The sequence below is a fragment of the Falco naumanni genome, chromosome 13 (assembly GCF_017639655.2).
Source record: "Falco naumanni isolate bFalNau1 chromosome 13, bFalNau1.pat, whole genome shotgun sequence".
Classification (NCBI taxonomy): domain Eukaryota; kingdom Metazoa; phylum Chordata; class Aves; order Falconiformes; family Falconidae; genus Falco; species Falco naumanni.
Window position 1 is genome coordinate 22255542 of NC_054066.1, and position 13928 is coordinate 22269469.

Genomic DNA, 13928 nt, shown 5'->3' on the forward strand with positions numbered 1-13928 from the left:
CATTACTCCCACACTGCTTTATATTTTGTGGGTGTTATAGCACTATGTTTGGTAGAGTTTCAGGATATGGGGCTTTTATGTTGACAGTGCTGTCCTACTAGTAGCCCTTGGGACAGTTGTTTCCATCTAGCTCACCATTGTTTAATCAGAGACAGGGAATGGCTGAATGACCAGCCAGATATTCCCTCCCCTGCTGGCACACAGTCAGGCTCTCGCAGTGGAAATCACCTTATCTAAATATAAATACTTAAGCATTTAAGCCTTTGCTCTAAAGGTAGATGTCTAGACATCTTTAGTCAACGGAATGTCTAGCACCACTGAGGAGCAATTCATCCTTTCCTAAGTTAAGCATCTGAGTGTGATGAGTAAACCCCTGAGAGCATCAGCTCTTCTGCATTGGCAATGGGTGGAGTCACAATAGCCAGCTTAAGCTAGGTATTTAATACTTAGCTGAAACGCAGGTAAAATGAATTCAAATCTAGAGCTCAAGCTGTTGCTGCTGTCTCTCAGTGAGTAACTCAGAGCATGTCATGGTTTGTGGGCTCAGGCATTCAACTTCTTGGTTGCTGTTTTGAATTCAGCCCAGCCTGGGAAGTATTTTTTCATTTTGTTTTGGATTAACTGGAAGACCATTTGCTTGTAGATAAGTCTGTGTCACTAATCGCTTGTGGTTCACTTACTTTTCAATGGCAGTAGGAATGAATGTCAGGTTTTGATGCATATAGAGGATGCCTAGTGATTCATTTATTTATTAATGTATTTATTGTTCTCTTATGATGCCAACTTGGTGTTTTCTAGAGCAGCTAATATGGACTCCCTTCATCTATACTAGTTTTGGGAAGAGAAGCTATATTTTGATCTGATCAATTTAAAGTGGAAATACAATCTAAATTCTGTTTGCACTTTGAAAATTGATTTTCCCTTCAGTGAGGCAACAGTTCTGAAAAGCGTCATTCATTTAAATGTACACCTCAATTGCATCTTAAATACAGTTGGGCTTAAACAAACATGCTCTTGTTAGGTTTTTCTAACAAAAGGTGAGCTAAAAGCACTACTGAAACAGATAACCTCAAAAAAAGCGCATTCAGATGATCAGCTACCATATCAACTTTGCATTTAGGAAAAGGTATAAAAGCCTTCCAAAATCCTTTCTGTAGTAGCAATGTAAACTCTTTAATAGAAGAAAGTTAATCTGTTTGTTGAAGGTTGTCATGCAGGACTTGGAGTCCTAAGGAACAGCGTGACATACTGAACAAAACCATGGCAATGCAAATCCTAATAAGCCAGGAAAATGCCATAATGGTTTTTGTAGCACACATCTATGGCTTTGTATGAAAACAGAAGATTTCTCTACTATCGCTTTATTTCGCTCAGTCTGTGTAGCAAGAAGTTAATTTAAAAATAGGACTGTGATATTTTGTCAACTCAGACATGAACATATACATATTGCTCTTCTCATTTTAGCATCTGTTCTCATCCCTGCACTTTTCAAGGGGCTTGTAGTTAACACATGCAGATTGGTTTCTATAGGTAGTACCTTTATTACTCATTAATCCCATTAGGTACTTAGAATTCAGAGAATGGAAGGTACTGGAATAATATTTCTATAATTACTCTAGAAACCCAGCAGCCATAGCAAATGTTCTGAGTGGCCTAAAAGGTAGCAACCAGGCTGCAAATGACAAAGAATAAATAAATAGAGTGTATTTTAGTACAATATTGTGCTAAATGTCTTTGTTTTCTTTGTTTTTTATCATAGATCTGGAGTATGAAACAAGACAGTTGTGTCCATGATTTACAAGCACACAACAAAGAAATTTATACTATCAAATGGAGTCCTACAGGACCAGGAACAAATAATCCAAATGCCAATCTTATGTTAGCAAGGTACTATTTAATCCTATCTTGAAATGCCTGTTCAGCATTATTTTTACTTCACTCTTTATATATGAAGGTTCCCAGAATGTTTTGAAGTATGTAGGATACTTTATCATATTGTGTTTATATTAGTAACAAAAATACATCAAATTGAGATGTAATTAATCTGTGTTTTTTCTTTGACAGTGCATCCTTTGATTCTACTGTTAGGTTATGGGATGTAGACAGAGGAATTTGTATTCATACTCTGACAAAACATCAAGAACCTGTGTACAGTGTAGCTTTCAGTCCTGATGGCAGGTACCTGGCCAGTGGCTCCTTTGATAAATGTGTACACATTTGGAATACCCAGGTATAGCTCTTCTGTCTGTTTAGATATTTGTGTTTTGGTCTTTTTCATCAGCACCCTTCCAACCTTTGCTGTTCCATCATGTTTCAGCCACAAGGAGCTTTGTCATTCCTAATACGCTGATTCACTGTCTCTTTGTTCTAAGGTTACTTGTTAATGGATGTCCCTTTAATTTCTCTTTTTGAGTGCTTGGCTATGGTGAAGTAATAATTGTCTTTGCATTCTCTTTAGTTAGCCCCCACCCCCAAAAAAAATATCACCAAACCCCAACCAACCAAAAAAAAACCAACTGAAAAAACCCAACAACAATGAAACACATTCAACAAAGTGTCTCCCATACCATGTTGCATTCAAAATGCTTTTGTTAACTCTGAACTTACTCCTGGTAAAACAGTTTGCTTTGAAAAATGATGGCTGGATGCAGACATACAAATCTGCTGTCTATTTCATTGAATTTCACTGAAAAATGAGAATGTAAAGTGAGAGAAGACAATGATGGCAATATTTCTATATGACTTTCTAAGAGGTGAACTATTACTTGTATTTCTGGCAGATAATGGGTGGATTGCAAATGAAAGGATCTTGTTGTTGGGCAAGATGTGAACTCTGGCTACTGGGAATTGGATATTAATTTTTGAAAGGCTCATTTTAGTAATTGGAAGTAGTAGTGACCACCAGTTTTGCCTGTCAAACGCGAGATCAAGATGTGATGACTGTGTTTGTCATGTCCTTTGACACAGCGCTGAGGTTGTTCACAGTCTTGATCTGGACCATTTCCTCTGAGAATTTCAGCTTTTAAAGGCAGTGGGGAAGTTTCGCATGAAGCACAAATTTTACTTGTTTGCTTGCATTTTGTTATTTTAATTACATGTTTTGTCCCTTTTTAGACAGGTGCCCTAGTTCACAGTTATCGGGGAACAGGAGGGATTTTTGAGGTTTGCTGGAATGCAGCAGGAGACAAAGTTGGAGCAAGTGCTTCAGATGGTTCAGTAAGTGCTGCTTGACTTGGTTGACTTTCTAACAAGAAGCATCTTCTGGAACTTTTTTGACTAACAGTGGAGACAAAATTTCCTTCTGTACCTGAAGTTTGAATTACAGCCAGCTCACCTGTAGATTTTTGTCACCTGTAGTCTTTGTTCTAGCTTAATGCATTTACTGTTCTAAACCCTCCGAAAATCTCAGGAGGTGAAGTTGCCTCTAATTTAGATTTTCTGTCCCTACTGGGACTTACTGTGGAAATTCATTGTAGTCTGGAAACAAGGTCATTTTCGCCTCTTTGCCCTTTTTGGGTGAAAATGTTTAGTAGAGGTGGTAGGTGATATTATTATAAAGCGTGGTAATAGTGAAATACCTTCTGCACTGCATTCAGCAGAAAGTACAGTACAGCAAAACAAAGTACAATTATCTGAATGCTTGTAATTGAAAAGTTCCTTAAAATGACAGGAGCTATATATAAATACCAGTCTGCTTGCTTTGCTTAGAAGAAGCAAAGAATAAAATCATATGTTTAACTAATCGTGAACGCACCCCCTATCATCTCATGGTGGTGCATTGTAGCATCACCTCCTAGCTCTCCTGACACTGTCCTGCAAAGTACTGCAGTAAAATACCAACATGCAGTTCTTCATAACAAGTACTATACTTGGGGGTTTTTTGCTTGCCCCTGTTTTTCCATAGTTTTAAAAGAAAGGAGAAGAGAGCCTAAGGAAAAGTGAATTTAGTATAGAGAGTGATAAAAGAATTGTATTTTGAAGTGCCGTAACAAATGTCAGCAAAAAGCAATCCTGGTAGCTTTGTGTCGTCCAGAGTCTCAGGTAATATCTTAACACAGATGCCAAAATGTTTGCCTGTTGCCCCGTCCTGCATGCTCCATGCTGGTAAGCAAGGCTGCTGTGTTCAAGTTCAGAATAGAAAACAAGAAGTTCTGAATTTTAAATAGACTGAATTCTACCCAATTAATTTTGATTGGTCTTTCATATCATTTTAGCTGTACAAGTATAGACAATATTATAAAAGGAACAACAGCTCAAGGCATATCCTGAATAGAAAGTAATTATCATCTTCCCCTAGATGACCCTTTTATGTACCTGCTGTGTAACCTTTCCAGTCTTCCAGTTAATTTGGCTCATAAGGCTGATTGTACTTGCAACAGATTTGTTTTCATTTAGTTTCTGCTCTTTTAGAAATGCTGGATTGATTTTGTTTTATATTGTTTGCTAACAAAAGCCCTTCTTATCCCCTCTGTTTTAAATGTTTACAGCTGGTATTAGCTAAGCAAATACAGTCAATTTTGAATTGTTTGATGGCTAAAAGCATAGCTTCTGTATGATTATATTTTACTAGTAGATATTTCTATAGCTGACAGAGCTAGAAGCACTACGTAGTGAAGATTTTGAGAAGACTAAAACTGGAGCTTGTAATTTTTAGACTGTTAACTGTTTTTAGAATTACTATGATCAATTCTAATATTTGCCCACAGATTTTAAATTTCATTTTACTATATTTTTGTAACCTAGATTCAAGTTAGTTCTTGGCCTCATATTATTAAATAACAGACACACAGCTTACATAAGACGTTGTTAATGCTCTGATAGTAATTCATTAGGTCGCAGTGCCCTTAGCACCTGGGTCTGGCTGGGTGCTTATAAACAAAGTGCTCACCTGGTGATTTTTTTCCCCCCACCCCAATCTATTGTTAATAGATATAAGATTAGGTTTACACAATGTTTCATAGGTTTTGCTGAGATGCTTCACACAATCATATAAATGTGTAATACTGTGCACTGTGCAATTTCTATATATGTATTTCTTTTTCTTGCAGGTTTGTGTATTAGACCTACGGAAATAGCGCTACTAGTTGGAAGCCATGGACCGACTATGAATGTGTACATAGCCAAAATGACTGTCCCTGACCCATGTACTGCTATAGTCCCAATTGAACCATGGCCAGTCCACTACAGCCAAACGTAAAAGAAATATATACATATACTGTATATAAAAACAAAAAAAAAAGAGAAAAAAAAATTACACCCTGAAGAGGATGACAGAGTTTTGTCACAGCTTGTGAATCCTGTTCACCAAGTGCTGGAATCTGCTGTGCCCCAAAATAGCATTTAAAGGTTTTGGATATGAAAAACAGAAGAGAGAGCGAGAGAGAGAGAAATATACCATATACAAGAGCAGACCCATATACATACCAAATTCAGAAGATACTAATGGCAGCCTTCATTACCCCTTCCCCCCTTTAAATCCGTTCTGACAATGGATTGTGGGGTATTTTTGTTTTCCTTCTCAGTAGTTGAGCAGTTTGTGTGTACAGAGAAAATGGACTTACAGAAATCTGCAGCAGTAGTTTTTTCTTTGCTTTTAAACATTGGGTTTTCTGTTTTGTTTTGGTTAAGTTTACGGATGCATGAAGTAAGGGAGTGAATTAGTTTCTTGTTTATATTTTTTTCACCTTGAAAAAAATGTTTCTTTGAAACATATTTTAATGCATTCTATGAAGAGGTAGATTGAACCTGATAATGTTTGGTACATTTTGTGGCTCCCAGAGCACAATTTTGTGAACAGAGGGAGGGTGGAAAAGGGATTATGGAGAGAGAAGAAAAAAAACCCACAACCCTTCTTTGAGGCGTGATATTTCATGTCCTGCTCATCTACGAAGTATGACAGTAATGGGTATAATGCTATGTTTTATTTTCTGGTGACATGGCTGAAATGCAGTAGTTTCTTATTTGGGACATAATTCTGCCAAACTTAAGAATAGAAGGGCACAAAAATACAGAAAAGAAAAATACAGGGATGCAAAAAAAGAGAGAAAAAAGAAAAGGACAAAAAAAGAGGAAAAAATGCATCTTCTGTTGCTTTAAGACCATAGCTAAAATATGGTTAAATGGTGCACTATTGTGAAAAGGAGCAAAATATAGCTGGGGGATTGTTTTTAAGAGGTTAAGATCTTTCTGGACAAGGGTTCATGCCACAGCTTCTTTGAGAGTTGCCCATCATTATTTGTAGGAGCTTAGATGTATAATTGTAACCAAACTCCAGTATTAAAAGTATCTCATGTAATTTTTCTTTATTAAAATAAAATCTTTGGCATATATTTGATAACACTGCCATTAAGAGGCAAAATGTTTACTACCTTAGATTTAAAAAAAACTTAAACAGAGGACTTGCTTCAAGTTTATTTTAATAGCAGTGATTCAGCTTATTTAAAAGATGAATACTTGCACTAATTCCCCTGCTGCTCCAGTCCTGCAGTTTATTGTATCTTGTGACTACATTTTTTTCCAAATATAGGGTAGATGTAAGCTGCTATTTTTTTAATAATCACTACTAAATAGTGTCTTTTACTCTGTTTACAATATCAAGTATTTTTCTTACAATGACAGATGTATATGGCAAACCTTTTTCTGCTCATGTGATTAAAAGTATACCGATAGTGATTTTATTTGTAAATGATAGCATGAGGTTGTGTTTACGCATATGTGTAGTCAAAAAGGTTGCATCATGTCTTGCATAAGATTCCCAGAGTGTAAATTTATAAAAAGAGAGGTTGTCAAATTTATGTCACAGGCATTTTACTTAAGGAATGGTTTATATTACAGAGCTTTTCAAAGTTACCAGTTTTATAACACTATTTAAATCACAAACAATTTTGTGGCTTATGATTGCTAGTCTCTAACATTTTTTTTTCTTTTCTTTTCTTCCCCCCCACCCCAAGTTAGGTATACATTGATTTGAAATAATGCAGCTTTGACATTTTAACCATTGGTCTTTAGGCATTGATTTCTGCTATTTCCATGGAATAAACACGACTTGAAGCAAGTCTGAGTTTGGCTAAGGTAGGGTAGCAATTTGCCAGTGGTAAAGAGAAGTCAACAATACATACTTTATATATACCCCTGGATTATAATACTATCATACACAGCATTTAAAACCAACAAAAATTCATATCCATAAAGACAGTCATCCACGGTGGTTCGGTGCCAGCTATTTTTAGGGTTTTGGAACATACTACAAATGTTTAGAGCAATTACCCTGTGAGTTACAATATGTAGGAAACCTAATATATTGAGTGTCTGGCACTTGAAATACTGCTTTTATTGCTGGAGGTCCATGACTGTGGCTGACCTCTGTCATTTAATGAAAAAAAAAAATAAAAAAAAAATTCTGTGCAATAATTTTAAACTGTGCTCCCAGGAATAGACACAAATGTTTTGAGTATGTTTAAGCTGCATTTTTCGTTTAGCAATGCATTTGTCAATTGCACTGAATTTAAATCTGAAAGTCAGAAGTGATTCTTGATAGTACTTTTGTATTTTAATATGGACAGTTTATTCATTTTCATAAAAGTTATTGGATGATTCTTTCAGCCAATCTAAACAATTGTGGTGGAATTCTGTGACATAGCTGCAAAATCATACAGCCATGTTTTAGGGTATTGCCATTTTCCTCTTTCTCAATCATCAGCTGTTTTGGTTGTAATTCTAGTTGCTTAAGCATAGTATCACATATTCAGAAATAGATGAAACAGAGCTTCAGTATCACAGGTCCAGGGTTTTCAGGTGCTCGAAGCAGAGTCCAGCACGAACATCAGATCTGTTGACTTGAGTGCTCTGGACGTGCAGGCTGAGACCCCCAACCTGGTGTTAATCAGCAGTGCCCCACTGTAGTGGAATGATGCCAGATTCCACTAGCAAAGGATCTGGCCAATAGATATTTTATTGTTGTCCTTTACTAGCATGCCACAGTGCTGCTCCTGCTCACACCTCTTCTCGCCTCTTGTTTTATACACTGTTAAATGCATGCATGCAAGGTGTGCTAGGTTCTGTGATTATGTGAAGCAAAAAGAAAAAAAGAAAAAAAAGAGAACCATGACATTATTATCTTTTATAGCACAAAGACCTCGTATTCGATGGTGAGGTAGACTATCCAAATTGCTCCTTTAAATTGAGTATGCCAAATGTCAGTAAGACCCTAATTTTGTATAAACGTATGCACATGCTTAGTCTTACATACTGAGTAATTCTGTTGCACCTGTTTTCCAAGTGTAAAGGCAAACATGTGCATAAGCCTTTGCATACATTACAGTTCCTATATTTTCCAGTTCAACACGTTAATGGGCAAATATCCAAATAGAGGATAAAAGAAAGGGGAAAAACTGGGCTCAGAATTAATGATGGAATAAGAAATGATCTGCTTTTGAGTTCGCTGTCTTTCTATGCATCCATCTCAGAATCCTGTTTCTCATTTCTGCGTAATTAGGTCCAGGTTTCTGTAGAGTTCTTCTCTTTCTATTTTTACTTTACCTTTTTCTGCATTTTTAAATTGATGTAAAGATTCCCAACCAGTGGACTTCTTAGTGTAGTTAAGAGAATATCTAGGTCCTCATAAAAGCTTTTTTAGACTCTTTGTAATGTTGATAAACTCAGTTTATTCTGGGACTACAATTGTGCAGGGTTATTTAGCGTGTCTACTAGATGATTGGAAATCTTATATGAAACACTAAAAGTGCCTCTTTTTCTGGGTTGGGTGGAGGGAGGTAATAGTTACCAGAGTCAGAATGACATGGCATTTTGAAGCATGTTTCTTGATTTCATGACACTTTAATGCATCTTGAGAGAAAGGCCAAAGATTTCTACCAATTTTAATTTTCATTTTTAAAAGCACTCCTTTTTCCTTACACTGCTTACCTCATGCTAGGGTATTTAATGGGACATTGTACCTTTGAAATGTTCTTTGTGTTTAGGTAGAGTAGTAGGTGGCATAGGGCGGTTGTGCCAGTTTGCCTACGGAGCAATCGTAGCAGCTGATGCATTTAGTTCTGCTGAATGAAGGAATTTCATTAAAATCGCAAACTGGGTTTTTCAGCTTGTAAATAAAAGGTTGTATGTTTTTGTCTGTTTAGCGAAGAGGAGCCTTGGGACCCAATTTTTCCAATCTTTACTTACCCAGAAACCCCATTGTCTTTCATGAGAAAACCTTGCCAGAGCAAGCGTTGGAGGCGTTGGGTCTGCGTAACGCCGTGCAGCGTGCCGCGTAGGTGAAACGAGCCACGTCTCGCTCGAGCCAAGCGTCCCCTTGGCGTTGGGGGGGGGGTTTGCTAGAGCAGGGCCTGCCGGATTTAGCCCAGTGTTCCTTTTGCATTGACGAGCGTGATAGCTTCTCCCTTCACAAAGTCCTGTAGAGCCGTTCCCCAGTGGGATCACTTTCACACTCTCCAGAAGTCTGAAGAAAGCAGAAGCAACATTGTGGCATGTTAGAAGCAAATATGGCTTCGGGAGACAGCAGTAAATCTCCATCAAGATCCCTGACATTTTTCCGTAGGGAGAGCGCCGTGGAGCAGTCTTCACTTCTCCCTCTAGAGAAAGCTCTGAAATACCACATTCTGTGAAAGTGTGACTGTCTTCACTGTCAGTCTGATGGAAGGCAGACGAACCAGGAAAATCTGCCGTTTCGTGCGGATTGCAGATTTAGTGTTAATAGTGCTTCAGATCAGTAGTTTTGAGTACATAATTCGCTTTCTCTGCCTTTAAGTTTGAAGCTTGACAATAACTTGAGGCATGTTTTTGTTTTCTTTTCTTTTTTAAATAATCATTCATTTTTACTTCATAATGTTTTTGACATTTGTGGGTAAATACAAGAAAACAGTCTGCATGTTGTTGCTAGTCCAGTGTACTTTGCAATCTTGTCCTCAACAGACTGCAGTGTGCAGAACAGTAATTCTAGAATACAGAAGTAATTTTCTCTCTCTCCTGACATTGACATTGTAGTTGTAATGGTTTCATTTGGAGTTACAAATCCTTTGGGTCTAATTCTGTGAGCCTACCTATAGCACTGGATTAAAATGTCTGCATCATTTCTTCAGTTATCCAGTTAAATTACAACTGTTGTAAAAGTGTAAACCAGCCCATGACAGTTTTTTGTACTTGTTTAAAGGACTTTTATTGTTCAGTTTTCATGATTATTGTCTAAAGAAGACTGATATAGATGTTCTATACTGTCCTGGACCATGTTAATTACACTTTATGATGTATTTTGGTTCTACATCACAATGATTTGTCCCCAAGGCCCTTATATCCCTTCTAGGCACATTTTCTGTTGCAGTTTCCCTTTGCATTGTATTGCTTTGACAACTGTAATTTGAATCAGATCTGAAAGAGGTCCAGAATAAAATATATTTTGATATTACCTTGGCTGAATGTTATATACCAGTAACTTTAAATGCTTGGTACAGAAGATTTACAGGTGATTAAGTTGGGGAAGTGACAGACCGAAACACAGTTTTTAATAATTAGTTTGGCACGTTTTCATGCCAGACAATATGTAAGAAGCAGTGGGCAGTAATAGCATTGTGCAGCTACGTGCTGTTGGTGAACACAGAGCAGACCCTCAGAAGCAGGGAAGCTGTCCTTGGCCACCGTTTACCGCTGTGCGTTTGATTTAGCCGAACTGGTTCCTCACACGTGCGTTTTACGTGCTGCATCTTCTCCTTACCCATACACTGGTGGAAGAGAAGCCGAGCCCAGTGACACAGCTGCGGCCCAGCTGTTTGGAAGACTTTGGAGGCGTGGGAACAGGCTCTGCACGGTAATGCAATCTCACATCGGTGACATCTGTTCTTAACAGAGCGATTCGATTTGATAATGCGAAGGAGCGTTACTTGTGTGACTGTACTTCAGATATTTGAAACCATTTAGATCTACACGCGAAATAACATGCATCCTTCTATACATAATGGTGTTTTAATTCTGTTAGAATTGTGGGGTCGTGTCATAGTCCAAGAGAGGGAACCCAGATGGTTTCTTTTCAGTGTTGCTAGAACTTTATGGTGAATTACTGTTTTTTCGTGTACACTATTTCTTTGCTGTAATATGTTTGTAAGTAATAGCTTTCTTCTTTCAGTAATGTTATCAAAATCAATTTATCTTCATGTGTTGGAACTTGCTGTTGAAAAGCATGCGTAATGGATTGAAAACAGGAGGGACCGTCTCTTACAAGTGTAAAACCAGTCTCCGGTTCGCTTCACCTGGAGCCCAAGTGCACGCCAGGATTTCTCTGTTGTCATTTGAATTCTGAGCGCAACGCTGAGGCAATTTCATGGCTTTGAGACAGACTGTTTGTGCTAATATCACAACACAGAAAGTCTGTGTGTCTTGAAATTTCGTTAGTGCAGATGCTTCTCTCATGGGGTGTGGTCACCCTGAGATGTAGGAACCACGGAGGGGGGTTGCAGTATGTAGACGTTATGCTTGCATGGTGGTGATGCCCACCTCTCTGGCGAGGAGACGGTGTTCCAAGCAGGTGCATTATGCCGTTACTGCCCAGATCTTCCCTTCTGAAGCTGAGCTATCCTCATGCTGTAACAATCTGGGTTTTGTAATTCTGTAGTGATCTCAGCTATTCATAAAGTCCGTGTTCCCTACCTTGTAGGGAAGTGATTTAATGGAAGTCTAAGTAACATCCGTGGTTCCCTGATGTCAGTGCAGGGCAGCTGTAACTGAGTAATAATTTAGGAGGGATTTATTAATGATTCTGTAGAGAACAATGATGCCCCAATTAGTACAACTTGTCTTTAAGGAAAGCTGACCCAGGAGTTAGCTCTGCAGTGCAGAGGCTTTCTTATTTATCTGACTAACTGAAAATTGGTACCGTAAAGGATTGTTTGAAGGCTTGAAAAAGACACAGGTTTTCTTAATACATGTGATGTGAAAATGTTCGGCTCTTAGATTCATTCTTCAGATACCAAGTCAAGATTTTGGTCTCAAGAAGATGTCAAGAAGTCTGAATAGAGGTTGAGTACTTTCAACAGATTGCTTTCTTGTTTCCACAGAGATTTTCTGACTTGTTCTAGATGCCAAGAACCCTAATTTTTACCTTGAGAGTGCTGCATTTTGAGCTTTCTGAATTACATATTCTTGAACATTTTGAGACTTCTTCGCTGGACTGGTGACAGCTCAGACTGAGTGTTCTCCCTTCCCTCTAGAAGAGAACATAAGGCCCCGGCTCACAGCAATGCTGAGGGGAAATTTCCAATTATTTCAGTGCAAGCAGACCTAGGGCAGCACTTCTGAAAAGAAATGTTGGTGGATGAAAGTTGTTTTTCTGAGATATATTGATAGATTTGTAAAGATCATGTTTCCCGTTCCACTATACTGAAGTGCACATACAACCGACCTAAGGCACTGTTTGCTCTTGCGCATTGTTTCAGCCTTGACCAAAACCATTAAATCTGCGGACTCAGTTTAGTTTAATTTCTACCTTTGTCCCTGCTTCAGATGTTGTTTATCAGGAACATCTGAAGGTGTAGGGTCACCTTTAATAAATGCAGGGGCCGGCGGGGTGTAAGTCATCTGAACGTGGCTGTTGGTTCTCCAAAGCGGTGCTGGGTCTTCACAGCCCCCGTCTCGCTCACAGAGCTGCGGTGCCACAGCATTTGCAGTTAAAAAGGCTACTAGGAGTGTGATGTCTGCTGCCTGCTCCGCTTGAACTGCATTGTGGCTTTACACTTTATAAGTGGAAAAAGACGGGTTTTATGAAACAATAACCGTGAATTTGTAATACTTACATTGGGAACTACAGTAGCTTCTGATGTATATCCCTTAATGTTTCGTACATGAATAATTTTTAAGGTAAGAAATTCCCGCCTCGGGAAAATAGAGAAGAATTGCAATTACTGGTGCTTAATTTACTTTTTAAATTGTTATTTGAAAGTTTCTCAGTTCTTTCACTTCCTATTGCTACACCCCATCTGTCTTCAGTCTGCTTGAACAGTGCGGCAAAGTCAGGTGCTGATAAGGTGAATGGGAACAAACTGCTTTCTGGCTCTAAGTAATTTGGAGCCAGAAGCCAATTCCCAAGGCAAAGCAGCAGGAGTGTGTGTAGTTAGTTGCAATTGCATTGTTTACCATCTCATGCTCAAATCAGTAGACCTTGCTGTGTGCGCTGAATTAAATATGCTATTATTTTATTCTATTAAATAGTTCAGTTCCTGCACCTGATTTTAATGGATATCATTCCGTATAGTTTTCACAGAGCATGAATTCTCACTTTGCACGGTGTGGTGGTACAGCAGGGGAATGTCCCGTTCGGTGCCCGTCTGAACTGCCAGTGGAATAGAGGTGTATGTGGCTGTGCCTGGACAGCAGGTATGCCTCCGAGTTTGGGGGTTGGGTATGTGATTTCTTACCTAGAGCGTTCAAGTGCAAAATACTTGTTGACCCATTTAGTTATTAATTTCCTGGCTTATTACTGTTTGCCTGGCCGGATGGATAAATCAACTCGGTGCTTCCATGCCATGCTTTTCTTGTTACGGGTAAGTTATGCCTCTGAATTGGACAAGAAATAATAATAAGAAATCTGTGTCCATAGTGCTCTTAGTTTGAATGTCAGCCTGTGACGTGGCTTTCTGTGTCATTTTCAGCTCGATCACATCTTACATGTGTAGATACAGGAGTTCAGAGAGTTCTGTCTCCAGCTTTTCAGCCATTTTATTCCACTTTATTTAAGAGGACGATAAACTATTAGAGTGTTTAGTAGTTGAGGATTTTGTTTTCTAGGGCTCCGGTGAGGGGGAGGAGGATTAGGAGGGTTGTGAAGTAGGAAAGGGAGGCTAGTTGTCCGATGATGATGAATGGGTGTTCGACGGGTTGGCCTCCTGCTCGGGTCAGGATAAGTAGGTTAGTGACTAGAAGTCAGA

The 13928-nt window shown here is 38.6% G+C and overlaps 1 protein-coding gene across 9 annotated transcripts in view; it reads left to right on the plus strand.

Annotated features, from left to right (window-relative positions):
- The window catches only part of TBL1XR1 (TBL1X receptor 1), a 117702-nt gene extending 107282 nt beyond the window's left edge, over window positions 1-10420 (plus strand). For 8 of the 9 annotated variants that reach the window (XM_040613039.1, XM_040613046.1, XM_040613038.1 and 5 more), the window contains 4 exons: window positions 1760-1887; window positions 2065-2230; window positions 3115-3216; window positions 5049-10420. In XM_040613039.1, coding sequence (XP_040468973.1) covers window positions 1760-1887; window positions 2065-2230; window positions 3115-3216; window positions 5049-5075 — 423 coding nt within the window. In that variant the 3' untranslated portion in view covers window positions 5076-10420. Of the gene's footprint in view, window positions 1-1759; window positions 1888-2064; window positions 2237-3114; window positions 3217-5048 lie in introns of those variants that run through there. The other variant, XM_040613044.1, reaches the window with a different exon arrangement.
- Window positions 10421-13928: the final 3508 nt, after the last annotated feature.